Genomic DNA, 15,578 nt, shown 5'->3' on the forward strand with positions numbered 1-15,578 from the left:
CTGAAGACGGAACTGCTTTATTTTACTGGATAGGCCTCAAGGAATGATCCCACACTGTTCCAAATTTTGGAGCAAAAGCTATACAACTCTCATATGGAGGAATTTCTATGTTTTGCCAGAAATGTGATTTAGTGAGGATGATATCCAGAAATGTAATATAGTCTTTGTGAGCCTCAGGGAATCTATAGCTACGTTATATTTATTAGAGAAACGTGACCTTTGACCGCATTGATTTCGGCCATCCCTAAAGACAGGAAAATGCATTTGTAGAGTTTGTTTACGGAAACATTTTTACTGGTCCACAGCTTGTGTGATTGAGTGAGTGTGTGTGTGAGTGACTGAGTGTGTGGATATATGTTTGTGTGTTTGAGTATGTTTATGCAGCGTTTGTGTTACCATGCCATTTGTGTGTGTTTGTATGTACATGGATAATGGAGTGCTATTTCTTTATGTGTACATCATCTGAAATGTTTGTGTTTGTAAACAATGTGAGTTTATTCTATGTTGTTTGTGTGTGTGTATGTGTGTGTGTGTGTGTGTGTGTGTTTGTGCCCCATAGCCAGAGAAATCTCGAGCAGCTAGAGTTGAAGCATTCAGAAGTACGTAAAGAGCTGGTTACGCTGAGAGAGGCTCTGAGTCAGCTAACCCTTCAGAAGGAGGTTTTGGAGGATGAGAAGAACAGCTTAACTCAGGCATTGAGTAAGGTACGAAATACCTCCATTTACCTCCCTCTTACTGACGTCCCAACCACCCTCTGCTCCTCACTGCTCCGCTTCAACTCCAGGCTTCTCCACAGTGTGAGCCCTACAAATCAAAGAAGCTTCTTTGAGTCTAGAGCAACTGTTTCTGATTGTAGAAGAAACCAGTTCACTATCAAACCATTTCATTTTTTTTTTTTTTGCAAACATTGTGATGTTGTCCTGGATACTGAGTTTCACAGTTGTATATCCTTTGTTTGCATGAAATTCATTAATGTAATGACTAATAAAAGTCTGTCTTTTCAAGATGTGATAAGGGGTAGCCAACACATGAGGCATCCATAATGTTGGGAAACATGCTGTTTTGCTCTGTGGTTGAGTATGAAAATAGACAAGTGAGAAATTCAGTTCCTAATTTTTACCAGATATCCTCTGTTTTAATGTTGCCAGCTAGTTTGTCTAACTAGAGAAGGACTTAACATTGGCAATTACAGCATTTGCAGTGATCCTTAGTTTGCAGTACAGCAAGCTGTTTAACAAAATTTAGCGTGGAGGTTTGTGCCCAGATGGGCCATTCTTCTTTCAGTAACAGCATTGATTGTCAATTAGTCCCTGTTTTGATGAACACATCAAACGTCTGTGACATTTCTGTAACAAAAAACAATGGAGCTTTGTATGCAGCTTGGACCAGATATCCATCCTAATGTTTATACGTACTGTTATTGGTCAATGAGACAGCTGATTGAAATTTGGGTTGATTTCTCTGTAACTGGACATTGTACGATACCACTCATCTCTCCTTCCTGTTGTTCTGATTTTGTTGACTACATTCTGGAACATTCTGTCAAAAATTTTTATGACACACACGTAAGCCCTGCAGACCAATGGAATAAGCACTACACACTAGCAAGTTGCCATAATGTGGACGGCGATACTGAAATATCATGGCAGTGGTTCCAAAATACAAAAGAATATATTTATTATGCACACTAGCCTGTTTGTTGTTGTTCTTATTTGCTGTGTATTAATGCATGGATCGTGTTTATCACTGTGTTGTGTTGTCCATGTACAGGTAATTTATTGCTTTCATGAAAGGACACTTTGTGGGAGGTGCAATTACAGTGTTACTTTGTAAGAAGCATGTGGTTTTGTTTTGGATTCGTTTTGTCTCCAGTTTTTGTGTGGTCGACAGAGCACTAGCAAGTTTTCTCCAGCTCACGTTTGAGTATACTGACCTCCTTTTTTTTTTTTTTAACCTTGATGGAAACTCTCTTAACTCATAAGTTCTCTACCTGCACAGATTACAATCTCTCTCAGTCCTAAGATTTTATTTATGCAGATTATTATGCAGCATTTATTCGTACGGCAAATACAAAGTTGGTTTTTTTTTCCGATCCAAATTCCAGCACACTTGCTGAATTACTGGAAGTAAAGTTTACCTCAGTGCTTCTTTGGTTTCTGTGCTCTGCAGGGAACCTTTGAAAGGGTTGGTAGAAGTTTGCTGTGCAAATGTTCAGAGGACTTTTATGGCTGCAGACTGGTTATCGCGTCTGTCTGGAGAATAGTTTTTCTTTCAAAGGTCTAATCAGGTAAAGCTGAATTGAATAATGACTCCTCTGCATTAAGGACCAAAGGACCTTTGAGAGTGAAGGAGATCAGAAGTGCCATCATTCAGCACCTTTGAGCAAGCATCTTTGAGCAAAGTTGAAGAGTTTTACTGATACGTGTAGTGAATTTAAGCACTGCAATCTGCAAATTCGTCAGTAGATTCAACCCTCTCGATTTTGGTGCTGCTCAATTTAGGCAGAATCTCAGAATGCAGAGCGGGAAATGGTCCTAACCCGACTGCAGAGTGAGGGGGCGGGGCTGCGTGACTCTCTGGCCAAGACAGCTGCCCTGAGTGAAGGTCTGGCTAAAGACAAAGTGGAGCTCAACCGCATCCTCCTACAGGTACCTTCTGTGTCCAGTGATATTACACAACTGTGAGCTCGTATCGGTAACACTGTATATGCATTATATCCAGTGCTTTAATGAGCTACGCTGCACTGTAACTACTTTTATAATTATGGATGCAGTCATTATATTGCTGTTCTTTCCACATATAGAGTATAATTGTGCATATGTAATCTGATGTTTGGGGGGGGGGGACCTGTTAATATAGTGAATGCATTTGTTTGCCTGTGTAAATGCCACATAATGTCATGTTAAAGTCACAAGGAAGTGCTGTCAAGTCATTTGCTGTGTTCTCAGGTAGAGCAGGAGAAGGCGGAGCTTAGTGAGTGTCGGAGGGAGGCGGAGCTTGAGCGGAACGCAGCAAGAGAGGAGATTGGTCAGCTTCAGCAGGAGCTGCTAGACTTGAGAGCTGAGAAACGGGCCTTAGAAGCTTCCCAAAACCACCTCCAGGAAGCCCGGGAGAGCCTGGAGGCAGAGTTGAGTCTCTTGCAGAAAGAGAAGGCCCAGGCTGTGGAACAACATGCACAGGTCAGGCCCTTCTCCTCTTATTCAGCCCTTCATAAGTGATTTTGTTTATCACCTCTTCTTCTAATTTGACCTAATGCCATTTAGATGATTTAAAACAGCAAAATCCTCCTTCTAAATACAAAATGTTGAAGACCCTCAGAGCATCAAGTATTCTCAAATAAACTGGTTTTGTACTCTACCTAGTTAACATCTGAAACTAAAAAGAGTTTGTGTATGAGGGGGCGGAGTCCTACAAGTTCCATAGAAAACCTGCTTCAAGAGCCGAATTCATTCAGGACAATGCAAACCACTTGGGGTGTGCGGTGATTCACTGCTCTCAGCTGTAATGGGTCTCATTGTCACATTAAAAAGCCAATGCGATGGACTGGATGCATCTACCACACCACTCAACACCTTCTCTCCAATGCTGAATATGAGCTTCAGCCCACAAATGTGTTTTATGAGCGTCAAGGGAAGCTGGCGTTGGAATGAGTGCTAGACAGATAGATCTTACAGACAAGTAATACCGTTCCGTTGAGGGGATAAGTGAGAGAAGCAATAAATTAACACCTTTATCCACCCTTCTGGGTCATTTCCTAAAGCTGCAGCAGACAGCACAGAATTCCAGCTGTTTGTCTTTCCCACTGTAACAGTGTTAAATTCATGTTTCACTTGACAGAAGTGTTTAATTGTTCTTAAAAATATTTTTTCAAAAAATCTATGAAGTTTTAAAATGTCAATATTTGTAGATTCCACACAGTAAATTTGTTAGTGTTATATCACAGAGTCATATCGTAGAGTGTTTATATTGACATACGTTGGGCCGGTGTGGGCTGATAGAAACACTCTAGGAGTTCGCTGGGTTTGTTTTGTTTTGTTTTTTCTTTTTTTTTTTTTTTTTGGTCTTCTGCAGGAACATGTACATTAGAAATCCTCACACTTGGCTTGACAATGCCAGAACTTACTGTGAGCTGTACTCTTGCCAGCACAGGAAAACTAATGTTTGACCTTTCCATGTTACATGACATGAAGCACTGCTTAGACGTTTCACATGAACTCAGTCATTTCACTTTGGATTTCAGTTTCAGTTGGACAGTTTTTGCCATGTCAGATGGTATAAGTCTTCAGGCTGTTTGATAGTGCGCAAGACCATGGCCAAACTCAGGCCCAGCGGGGAACCTTCTAGAATTACAGAGGAATATTTGGCCAGCGTTTGTGTTTAGCTGGATACAGTAAACAGCACGACCGTGTTTCTGTGGGGACATTCACAGCTTCTAGCCATCAGTTGACACAGACTGACACATTAGCGCACTCTTAGATTTCAACTGGAGATATCATTAATGATCATGTCAACTTGAATATAAAATCAGTGGGTCAAATACAAGGGTTCATTTAGTTAAGTCTTGCTTTTCTGACGATTTACCCAGAGCTAAATATATGTTATGCACTTTAATTGTGTTCAGTGTCAGTATGTGTTAATGTTAATATACATGTGTGCCCATGTGTGTTTGCGTACATGTTTATGCATATGTGCACACATGAGCCTGAGTGTATATGTGTATGTAAGCATGTTTCCCTGTGTCAGTATCCATATTTGTTTATGTGTGTGTATATGTATGTGTATCACCAATGCAGGCGTGTGCTCAGAGACAGGCATTGTCGGAGCAGTTATCTGTGGCTCGTAAGGAACTGGAGAACCAATCCATGGCTTTGCAGAGAGCAGGCAAAGAAAGAGATGAACTAGTGCAAGACAAAGCCAACCTCACCATCCATCTCACTGCTGAACAACGCAAAACCAAGGGACTGGTTCAGGAACTGACTGCTTTCCGGTATGTGTGAGTGTGTGTGTGTGTGTGTGTGTGTTGTGCGTGTGCGTATGCTTTGTTCTGTATTTGTAAAATGAAGACATTTATGACATTGTACTTATATGCAACCATACTAATTCCTTACGAATGAATTATTATTTCTTTTTTTTTTTTTTTTTTTTACAAAATCTTGCTGTTAAGGCCCTTCGCAAAAAATGTTCTCTCTCCTCTGATCTCTCTCTTGCCATCTCAGCGTTGAGCGAGAGACTCTCGAATCAGCATTGTTTGACGGGCAAGAGGCGGTTTCATCTCTGGAAGGAGACCGTGCTCGGATGGAGGCTGAGAGACGCGGTCTGCAGCAGGCTAATGAGAATCTGACGCGTGAGTGTGTGTCTCTTTCCCTTCCTGGGGCCTTGGGGCCCATATTTCAGCTGTGAGCTGTGCCACAGCTGTGCTGAGAGGGGTCAGGAGAACATCTTTCTACTGCTGACCACAGTCCCCGTCCTACACCTGTCTGGCAGACACTGAGGAGTCTAACTTTGACAGAACTGCAACGATTTAACTGTTAAACTAGCCATAATCTGTATTGCATTGTTCGCGTGTTTCATTTGAAAGTATATTTTTCACCTGTCCAAATTTGTAGTCTGTTCACACCTGAATGGCATTGTGCTCTGTGTGTGTGTGTGTGTGTGTGTGTGTGTGTGTGCGTGCACGTATGTGTGTGCATGTGTGTATTTCTGTTTGTGTGTGTGTGTGTGTGTGTGTGTGTGTGTTTGTGTGCAGGTGAGGTGTCTTGCTTGCAGAGTGAATTGGAGCACCAGACAGTGCAGAGCTTGCAGGAGCGCCAGGCTCTGGAGGGGAAGCTGGCACAGGCTGAGAGAAATGCCCAACTGGCACTAAGCAATGCCTTGCAAAAGCATCAAGAGCAACTGGATGCTGAACGCCAGGACAAGGTACGTTTAAACTCCAAACATACTACAGTTCCCAGAATTCAACTAGGCTCAACAAGGCTAGACACAGTACACATGAGAAATGAGAAGCCGTCTGACTAACATAATCGTGACTGATGTGTGCAATCTTGTTAAAAGCGCATGAAATGTTGGCTTACTCTGTAAGTTTACTCTTACTCCAAGAGGATTTCAAGGGTTTTAAACGGCACTTACATTATTTAAAAAAAACTTCACAACCCTAATCATTTTTTCCGCAATGCAAATTTGGACCCGGAGGCTATGGGCTTGGAATTACTATACTACAACACCCAGAATTCAAGCGCGCAAGAGCTCGTTAAAGCATTGCGTTGGATTCAAAGAGAGCTGAACTGTGCCGTAATCTGTTTGTTGACATTGACAGGAGCGCCTGCGTGTGGCTCTAACTGCACAGAGGGAGCAGGCTGAGGAGCAGCTGCGCAGGGAGCGCGAGGAGCTGCGGGTGCAGAGTCGCGCAGAGTTTCAACAGCTGCAGGAGGAGCTGGCCAAAGTGCAGGAGCAATGCACTGACAGCCTACTGCAGGCCGAGAGCCACAAACAGCAAGTATGTGTATGCGTGTGTGGATGTGGATGTGTATGTGTGTGTGTGTGTGTGTGTATGTGTGTGTGTGTGTGTGTGTGTTAGAGAGAGCGAGACAGATGTTCTTTGGTTAACGAAAAATTTCCCCAAACACTTTCTCTTTCATTAGTAGGGTTTACAGACTTAGTGTTTGCCACATTGAGGCCCTTTCAGTGTAATGTAGACTCCTGGTCTCCCACAAAGGCCTTTAAACCTGTGATCGTGAGGTCAGAAGTCAAGGGCCTAAAATAACACACAGCTGTATATTAGTCCAGTTCTTCAGCTCTCACTCTTGGGTTGACTCCTTGGTCCAAGTGTGTATGAAGTAATGTAATACTGGTCTCAGTTGGGGTTGAGAGTCCATTTCCTATGGTTTGATTGGCTAGGCCCTGTCTCAGAAGGAGGCAGAGAAAGCAGCCCTTACTGAGAGGCTATTGGCCCTGCAGCAGGACATGGAAACCGCTACCATGGAGACAGATCGTATGCGTAGAGACTTCCTGAGCAGACAGGAACAGGATAAGGTACAAGTCATCCAAACATTTTTTTTTTTTTTGGATAGATTATGTTGTATTTATAGTATATACGTGATTAGTTAACCAGTCTCTTTGTCAGAGGTCAAACATGAACCGTAGAAATGTGTAATGTGGCCTTGCTGCACTTTAACAAGGCCATAACTAAAGGTTCTGCATCACTATCATCCTCATCTTTTTGTCTTTTCATCCATCCATCCATCCATCCATACTTATACTACTAACATTTATCCAACCTCCCCCAAATCTCCTGTCCAGGATGCAATAGCTGGCTTGCAGGCAGAGTTGAAGGAGCTGCACCTACGTTTTGAAGAGTCGCTGAGTTCTCGTGAGATCTCAGAGAAGAGTCTGAATGAACAGATCAGAGAGCTGAGTCTCTACAAACAAGAAACACAACAGGAGGTGAGTCAGTCCTGTAACAGCTAACAATGGCTGTTTCTCAGAGGTCTGCTTTGCGCCTCTGCTACCTCTTGACCCACGTGTGTGTGTGTGTGTGTGTGTGTGTGTGTGTGTGTGTGTGCGTGAGTGAGAGAGAGAGATAGAGAGAGAGAGAGAGAGAGAGAGTCTGCACAGAACCTTCCCATACATCAGTCCCCTACATAACAAGCTCTCCTGACATGTTTGAGTATTTGTGTGTGTGTAGGATGTACAGTGTTGTTGAAGAATGGTCTTGGAGAAGTGTGTGTTTGTGTGTGTGTGTGTGAGAGAGAGAGAGAGAGAGAGAGAGAGACAGAGTGAGAGAGGCAGGAGGTGGGTGCAGCAGGCTGGTGGGCTTGTTTAGGTTGGCATAAGCACCCAGGTCCAGGCGGCGCCGTGAGGCCCACTGGAGTCCAGTTTGTACCAATTAGTACCAGTGCAGGGGAGAACCATTTAGCATGGGCTACTGTTGACTTTGGCAGCAAGCATATGTATCAAACATGGCCAGAATGCTACCAGCTGCAATGAACCACACACCTCATTCCAGTGTGTGTGTGTCTGTGTGTGAGTGTGTTAGTGTATGTTTGTGTGTGTGTGTGTGTGTGTGAGAGAGAGAGAGAGAGAGAGAGAGAGAGAGAAAGAGAGTACTACCAACCAGTATAGGTCAATGTGTATCGTGTGTTAGCTAGTGAATGGAAAACGGTGTAAGTGTGTGTCTGTGTGTTTGTACATGTGTCTGTATGTATGTGTATTTTTTCCCTTGCAGTCTCTGCAGTGGGAAAATGTGGCGTATTTACAAGTGGGTGGGTCTGGTTATTCTCTAAACCAATCTATAAGAGATCTATGACCAAACTGACTGATTTGTCTGATTAACTTTTCTCCACTTGTTTGAATATTTATACTAATTCCGCCTGGATAGTTGCAATCTGGCAGCACAGAGAGCGAGAGAGTGTGAAGGAGTGAAAGAAGGAGACAAAGACAGCAAGGGAGGTCTTTCTCTTGGCAATATGAAATTCAAAGTTTGAGTTAACCCCTTGTTTAAATAAGCAGGGTGACAGAGTGTTTATTTTTTTCCCATGCTGGTTAAAGACTGTTTCTATGGGAACGCCGCTTAACACTTCACCCCCAAATTGCCCTTGTGTCCACTCAATACTTTTGTATTCGAATCTTTCTCCAAGCTTTGAGAAAATGAATTAAAGTAAAGTTAAAATGGCAGCGAATTATTTTTCTCACATAGAATTTATGAGAAGAAAACATCTTGTGTGGCCCTGTGAACAAACCATCCCCCTCACACACACACACACACACACACACACTCACGCACCCACCCACACACACACACACTCATCCCACACAGACTCCTTACACTGAATGCAGCAGAAGCAGCCCTTGGCAAATCCATAGCCTTCTCTCTCTCTGTCTCTCTCTCTCTCTCTCTCTCTCTCTCTCCCTCCCTCTCTCTGTCTATCTATCTATCTCTGTCTCTTTCTGACACACACAAAACATGCACTCACACACTCTATCATTCACTCTCATTCTCTCTTTCTCGTCTCCATATTTCTGGCTGTGCTGGCTACTGCAGCACTAAATTATGCCATAAAATGAGGGTTTGTAGCCAAACTATTACCAGAATGTAGGTCATATTCCTGTGTGTTCTCAGAGATGAAGAAGGTTTTAATCAGAGCTTGCAGAAGGAAAGTGTGAGGTCCAATACAAGCGCTCACTAACATCTCAGCTAGAATTTAGCTATCATTCACATTCACTTTAGATATACATGTCTTATTCTTGCTTTATACTTTTCAAATGTATTTTCAAAGCAAACTTAAAGATTATTTTGTATGTATTCATGAACTGAAAATTCACATTCTCCAGGAAATGAAAGTGAAAAAGGGGTCTCTCTCACTCTTTCTCTCTCTCTCTCTCTCTCTCTCTCTCTCTCTCTCTCTCTTTTTCATCAGGTGGAAAAGTTGAGGAGAGTGCTCGCAGAGGTTGAAGAGAGTAGGGACTCTGCGCGCAGGGAGCTAATCGAAGCTCATCGACAGTTGAGAGATTGCGCTGAGGAGAGGGACGCCCAGAGGAAAGGGACCCTTGAGCTGAGAAGAGCACTTGGGAACGAGACGCGGGACAGAGAGGCCATCCAGGCGTCCAATCAGGAGCTGAGGGCAGCAGTGAAGAGAACTGAGAGTGACAATAACAGGTAGAGAATAACAGAACAGAAATGACCCAGAATAACAATGACAGAAATTCCCCATGTTCATCGCCGTAGTCTTGCCACCTACGGTCTAACTGTCAGCGATGGAGTGAATTAGAGATGGAATGAATCTGTGGTGAAATAATAGAATTAGCATGGGGTTTAAGTGATGGAATGAAAGAGTAATATGATGTCTGTGTGGTTAAATTAATGTAGTCAGAGTGTGACAGAGCGAATTAGTGATGAATGATGGCAGAATGGTAGAGTCATAATCCGCGGCTGATCTTTTGACATAGATTTATGGCGGCTTTATTGAAATGCTGTTCAGTTTAAGATGTTTCTCTGTCTTGTGTTTTTCTCTCTCTCTCCCTCTCTCTCTCTCTGTCTCTTTCACTGTATTTCAGTCTAAAACGAGCATTGGAAGACAAGGAGCAGAGACTGGCAGTTTTAGAAGGGTGTAAGGCCTCCCTTCAGCAGGAGGTGACTAAACTGCGAGGTACCATGCGTGAGCTGGAGAAATCCCGTCTGCAGGCACGGAGAGAACTTCAGGAACTCCGCAGACAGGTTTGTGCCGGACAGTTTTAAGACACGTTCATGACCGACCTGAAGCAGATCTAGATCTAAGCTAAACCGTGCGTGCGTGTGCGTGTCCAGGTGAAGGTTCTAGAGAGTGACGCGGATCAGCGGGGTCAGGAGGTCAGAGACCTCCAAGCTCGTGTGAGTCAGGAGGAGCAACGGCATGAGGAAGCCAGGAAGGAGGCGTTCACTCTGAAACAGAGAGTTCTGGAGAGCGACGCTGGCCGCGAGGCTGCTCTCCAGGAGGTCAGGAATCAGATAATAACAACACACACACACACAAACATAAACACATACACACATGCAAACACATACCCCCCACACACACACACATTCATACATACACGCACATACACACAGATACACACAAACACAAACACACATACACATACGCACACACATACGCACGCGCACACACACACACACACACACACACAAACATAAACACATACACAGAGATACACACAAACACAGACATACATACACATACACACACACATACGCACACGCACACCCACACCCACACACACACACACGCACACACACACCTTATGAATAAGATGATGGGAGCTGAGGAATGAACTGGCCCTTATTACATGTCTTGATCATTCATGTTTATTATCTCTTTCTGTTTCTCTTTTTTTTCTTCATGCACTTGCATAGTGAGAACCAGCAATTGTAATGATACTGTTTGTTTGTATGTTTGTAAACAGTGCTAAGCATCAGATACCTTTCAATATTTATTAATTTCAGCTTGGGTGGTCTGTTTGTGTGTGTGCGTGTTTGTGTGTGTGTGTGTGTGTGTGTTTGTGCATTCGCGCACATAACTCCATAAACTCTGTAAACATCACTTCCCATAATCCCGCGTGACTGCCTGGCATAGGCCGCTGGTCTGCAGCGTCGCGTGGCAGAACTTGAGGAGGCCGAGCGACAGGGCAGGGAAGCCCAGTGCCTGCGTGATGCCAGGCTACAGGAGAGCCAGCAGAAACAACGGCAGGACATGGCCCGGCTGGAGGAGGCTCTGCAGGAAGCCCAAGCCCGGATCAGGGAGCTGACACTGCAGGTCAGCCTGGCCCAGAAAAGGGCACAGGGGCTAGAGGAGCAGCTGAGCCAGGCCGACTCCGTCCGCAGAGACCTGGAACGCCACCGGGCGCTTCTGAACTCCGCCCTGAGACGAACCCTGGGCATCGGGCGCGGGTCCGGCTCGCCAAACGCCAGATCTCGAGGACGGAGCCCGTCTCCCTGGAGGAGCCTCTCCCCAGTAAGAGGTAAAGAAGTCAGAGGGAGGCAACACTATTACTAACAGGAAGTTTTATTAGTGCTGTGTGATTAGATTTCTGCTGTGTCTGATTGTGACTTGCAGGTGAGAGTGTGGCAGATGGACAGGGGGTTAGTGCATTATCAGGGCCTCCATTTTCCCCTTCCCAAGGAGACAAGGGGGAGCTGGATTTGGACGTGGTGCAAACAGCCCTACACAGCTTTCAGCAGGAACTGAGGGACACACAGAGGGAAAGGGTACCGCTAAGCATGCCTAAAACAACATACGGCGAACATGCTTGCATATAAAGCATGTTTAAATAAAAACATGTCTAAAACATGCCAAAACCAGATTCAGTGTGGACCGTGGACAGTGTGTTGCCAAAAGTTCTGATTTTCTCTTTGCTCACAATTTGCCTCCCTCTTCAGGACCAGGCCCAGGCTGAGGTGGTTAGACTCAGTCGTCAGGTAGCGGAGCTACAGAGCGCTCAGGAGAAGACAAACTCCAGACTGCAGCAGTTAAAGAAATCTCTCAAAGAGATGGAAGAGGGTGAGACAGCACCACAGATGAATAAAACAGCAACCTACTAATGGAGAAGCTCTGTACTGTATCACTGACCTGATCTTTGCAGAAGACCACTGGTTATGTACCATAAGGTGTTTTGTGTGTGTGTGTGTGTGTGTGTGTGTGTGTGTGTGCGCGCGCGCGCGTGTGTGCGTGCGTGCGTGTGTGTGTGTTCCAGGAAAGCGTGAAGTAACAGAGCAGTTGGAGTGTTCTCAGGCATCGCTGGCTCAGCAGGAAGAAACTGTGAAGCGGGGAGACAGAGAGAGGAGGATCCTGGGAGAGGAAGTGTCTCAGCTCAGGGTTAGCCTGCAGGAGGCAGAGGCAGAAAAGAAAGGACTTCAGGTGACACAAAAACACACACACACACACACACACACACACACATACAGTTTCTCAGCCAAGGGTTCGCCTGCAGGAGGCAGAGGCAGAAAGGAAAAGACTTCAGGTGAAACACACACACACACACACACACACACACAGTTTCACTCTTATATCCCCGGACTCTGACATTTTGAAGTCAGTTATATGTATCTTTTATACAATGAATGCAACTCCCATCTTTTATAACCACCATGTGTCACTGTTATGCCAGCTTCAGAACAACTATGTGAGGTTGCATTAACAAGGCTGCTTTGTGCACAGGAGAAGCTGGAGCGTTCTCAGGTGTGTGAGGCTCACCTGGACAGCGAGCGGAGACGTCTGCAGGAGCGCAGTGAGGCTGCACAGTCACAGGTTGCGCGACTGGAGCTATCCCAGCGTGCCCTGCAGGGGGAGCTGCAGCGTGCGCAGCGACGGGTGGAGGAACTGGAAGCGGAGGTGAGATGAAACTAAGACACAAGAGTTTAACTCATAAAGATAATTGTCTTTTCATTCATATATTTATAACCTTTGTAATTCTTTTTATTCTTTTATTATAGTAAGTTGGCAGGAGCACAGTGTTGTTTTCGGCACCTATCATTCCTCTCATTATTGTTATTATTATTATTATTATTATTATTATTATTATTAAAGAATTATTGTTCTCAATACTGACTTTGTATAGCCATTGCTTTTCCCAAGTGAATAATGAACAGAATTCCCATTGTCCCATTTTTATGTAATGTTATGTAATTTGCTGAAAGCATTTAGTAAGTGAATGTAAATGCAGGTGGTTATGCACCAAGAGCGTTGGACAGCACTGCGCGGCGAGTTGGGTGAGAGCGAGGAACACGCCACGCTTCTAAAAGTCGAGGGCGAGAGGATGGCAGCAGCGCTCGCTCGCTCTGAACTGCAGGAGGCGCAACTGAGAGAGAAGCTTCAGAACATGGCGACGTCGCTTAGCAACAGCAGCGCCAGTGCAGGGGCAGCACAGGAACAAGCCACACAGCTACAGCGAGCCTTAAGCACCGCCGAACATGACCGCGGGATGCTGCAGGTGAGTGTGTGTGCATGCATGTGTGTGTGTGTGTGTGTGTGTGTGTGTGTGTGTGTGCGTGCGCGTGTGTGTGTGTCAGGGTATTCTGACTCATAACAAATTTTGATACAAACTTCAATTTCTTTCTTTCTTTTTTGTCTCTTCTCTGTCCTCCAACACTGACACTGTAGTTTCTCATCCACGTTTCAGTCTTCACAGCGGTCGGTCTTTGACAAGTTAAAATCAGTCTGATCACAATTACACAAGTAATTACAGCAGGTTCTCTGTTCGCCTGATCACACTCTAAGTCTCCAAGTCAATAAAACTGTATCCTCCATACGAAATAAATAATTTTGACTCCATCGCTAGAGCCCTGGATGATTTATGCTGTCGTTCCGTAAGTTTTCCAGTTCAGATTTTTTTATTTACCTATGCTGCTGCATTTTCCCTCAAGGACCTGGATGTCTGTGCTGTGAATGCCGTGGCGAGCTCATTAATTCTGCGAGAGCTTCTCAGGAGAGCGTTTAGGGGCTTAGTTTGAGCCTGTGTTTTAAAGATGCTGTGCAAACAAAAACACAGCTCGCTTAGCGTAAATCTCCCATAGTTTTCTCAAGACCTGTCAGTTCATGCCAATAAAAAAAAGGCCAAAAAAATCTCGAAAACTCTTGCCCCTGGACCATTAGTCTTCAAATGAGTGTGTGTGTGTGTGTGTGTGTGTGTGTGCATGTTTGTGTGTATGAGAAAGAGGGAGTGAGAAAGTGAGTGTGAGTGTGTGTGTGTGTGTGTGAGAGAGAGGGTTATGAGAAGGGAAAAGAGAGTAGGAAAAAGGACATGGAAAGATACTGGAATATGAATAGGAAAATGATAAAGATTTGAGGTGCAAGTGAAACATGAACGAGAAGATTTAGTTAATTAGGCTATACCAAAAATTGTGTGTGTGTGTGCGCGCACGTGCATGTGCACATACGGACATGTATGCATGTGTGTGCATGTTTATGTGTGTGTTTATTCGTGTGTGTATTTATCTGTGTGTGTGTGCATGTTATGGGTATGTGTTTGCCTCTGTGTGTGTGTGTGTGTGTGTGTGTGTGTGTGTGTGTGTGTGTGGTCTGACGCGTGTTTGTCTCTGTAGGAGCGGTTGGATAAAACTCGTGAGGCTCTTGCAGACAGTAAGAAGCAGATCTATGCACTGAGTGAACAGGCTCAGACTCTACAGAGAGCCCAGGAGGAAACTGAGCTCAGAGCCTCAGAACTGGACAAACACAACCGGGCACTGCAGGAGGTGAGACCAGAGAGAGAGAGAGAGAGAGAGAGAGAGAGAGAGAGAGAGAGAGAGAGAGAGAGAGAGTAAAACAAACTTTTGACATTTTCACTTTTACCTATCTTTTCTCAGAGCTTTAATTTTTACCTGACTTTTCTCAGCTATTTATTCTTTTCAAAAAATAATCTTCAGTGAGACTGAAGCATCACTCCATATAAAACACGTGAAAGAAGCAGTTCACTCTATCCTGGGTCATGTGGAAATTTGCCACCGCACATTTCTTTCCACATCTGATGTTATGTAGTTCTCCTTAGACACCTAACCCGTTCCTTCAATTCTCAAGGAATCCAGCTTTGGGGAATTTTAGCCATACAAACCCAATGTTTACGTAAAATAGCACAACAAAGATCTTAACTGTACTGAGCACAGTTGGTTTGCATGGTCCTGGTTGACATACAGGCTCTGAGGCAGAAACAGGAAGCTGAAATAGAAGCTCAGCAGAGCTCCACACAGCTCCAGAGAGAGAGAGGAGAGCTCCAGGACAGAGTGAACAGCCTGGAGGCCTCTCTACAGCGGCTCCAGGGAGAGAGGATGGAGCTGGAGAACATGTTAAGCCGTCTGACAAAAGACAAGTCCTCACTGAAAAAAACCCTGGAAAAGGTATGAGTGACAGGTCTTTGGTTATCACTTGCATTGCCAGTGTAAAAGTACAATAGCGCCATTCTAGTCAACTACAGTATATCGTGTGTGTGTCAACACACTGGTTATTCCAGATATTGTTAAATCTTTTATAACAGTTTAATTTTTATAACAGTTTAGTTTATTAGAGTAGATAGGATGCACTCCCATAAAGATGCCTCATAATAAAAGAGGGACAGCA

The 15,578-nt window shown here is 44.4% G+C and overlaps 1 protein-coding gene across 1 annotated transcript in view; it reads left to right on the plus strand.

Moving 5' to 3' along the window:
• The window catches only part of crocc2 (ciliary rootlet coiled-coil, rootletin family member 2), a 35,448-nt gene that overhangs the window by 18,481 nt on the left and 1,389 nt on the right, over positions 1-15,578 (plus strand). Inside the window, exons 15-34 of the mRNA XM_030791080.1 lie at positions 560-704; positions 2,502-2,648; positions 2,949-3,179; positions 4,794-4,987; positions 5,217-5,344; positions 5,747-5,916; positions 6,314-6,493; positions 6,895-7,029; positions 7,297-7,440; positions 9,414-9,652; positions 10,051-10,210; positions 10,301-10,468; positions 11,106-11,498; positions 11,609-11,737; positions 11,909-12,029; positions 12,223-12,386; positions 12,687-12,860; positions 13,192-13,458; positions 14,570-14,719; positions 15,158-15,358. Of these exons, the coding sequence (XP_030646940.1) occupies positions 560-704; positions 2,502-2,648; positions 2,949-3,179; positions 4,794-4,987; positions 5,217-5,344; positions 5,747-5,916; positions 6,314-6,493; positions 6,895-7,029; positions 7,297-7,440; positions 9,414-9,652; positions 10,051-10,210; positions 10,301-10,468; positions 11,106-11,498; positions 11,609-11,737; positions 11,909-12,029; positions 12,223-12,386; positions 12,687-12,860; positions 13,192-13,458; positions 14,570-14,719; positions 15,158-15,358 (3,640 nt within the window). The remainder of the gene's footprint in view (positions 1-559; positions 705-2,501; positions 2,649-2,948; positions 3,180-4,793; positions 4,988-5,216; positions 5,345-5,746; positions 5,917-6,313; positions 6,494-6,894; positions 7,030-7,296; positions 7,441-9,413; positions 9,653-10,050; positions 10,211-10,300; positions 10,469-11,105; positions 11,499-11,608; positions 11,738-11,908; positions 12,030-12,222; positions 12,387-12,686; positions 12,861-13,191; positions 13,459-14,569; positions 14,720-15,157; positions 15,359-15,578) is intronic.

This window comes from Chanos chanos, chromosome 14 (genome assembly GCF_902362185.1).
Source record: "Chanos chanos chromosome 14, fChaCha1.1, whole genome shotgun sequence".
NCBI lineage: Eukaryota > Metazoa > Chordata > Actinopteri > Gonorynchiformes > Chanidae > Chanos > Chanos chanos.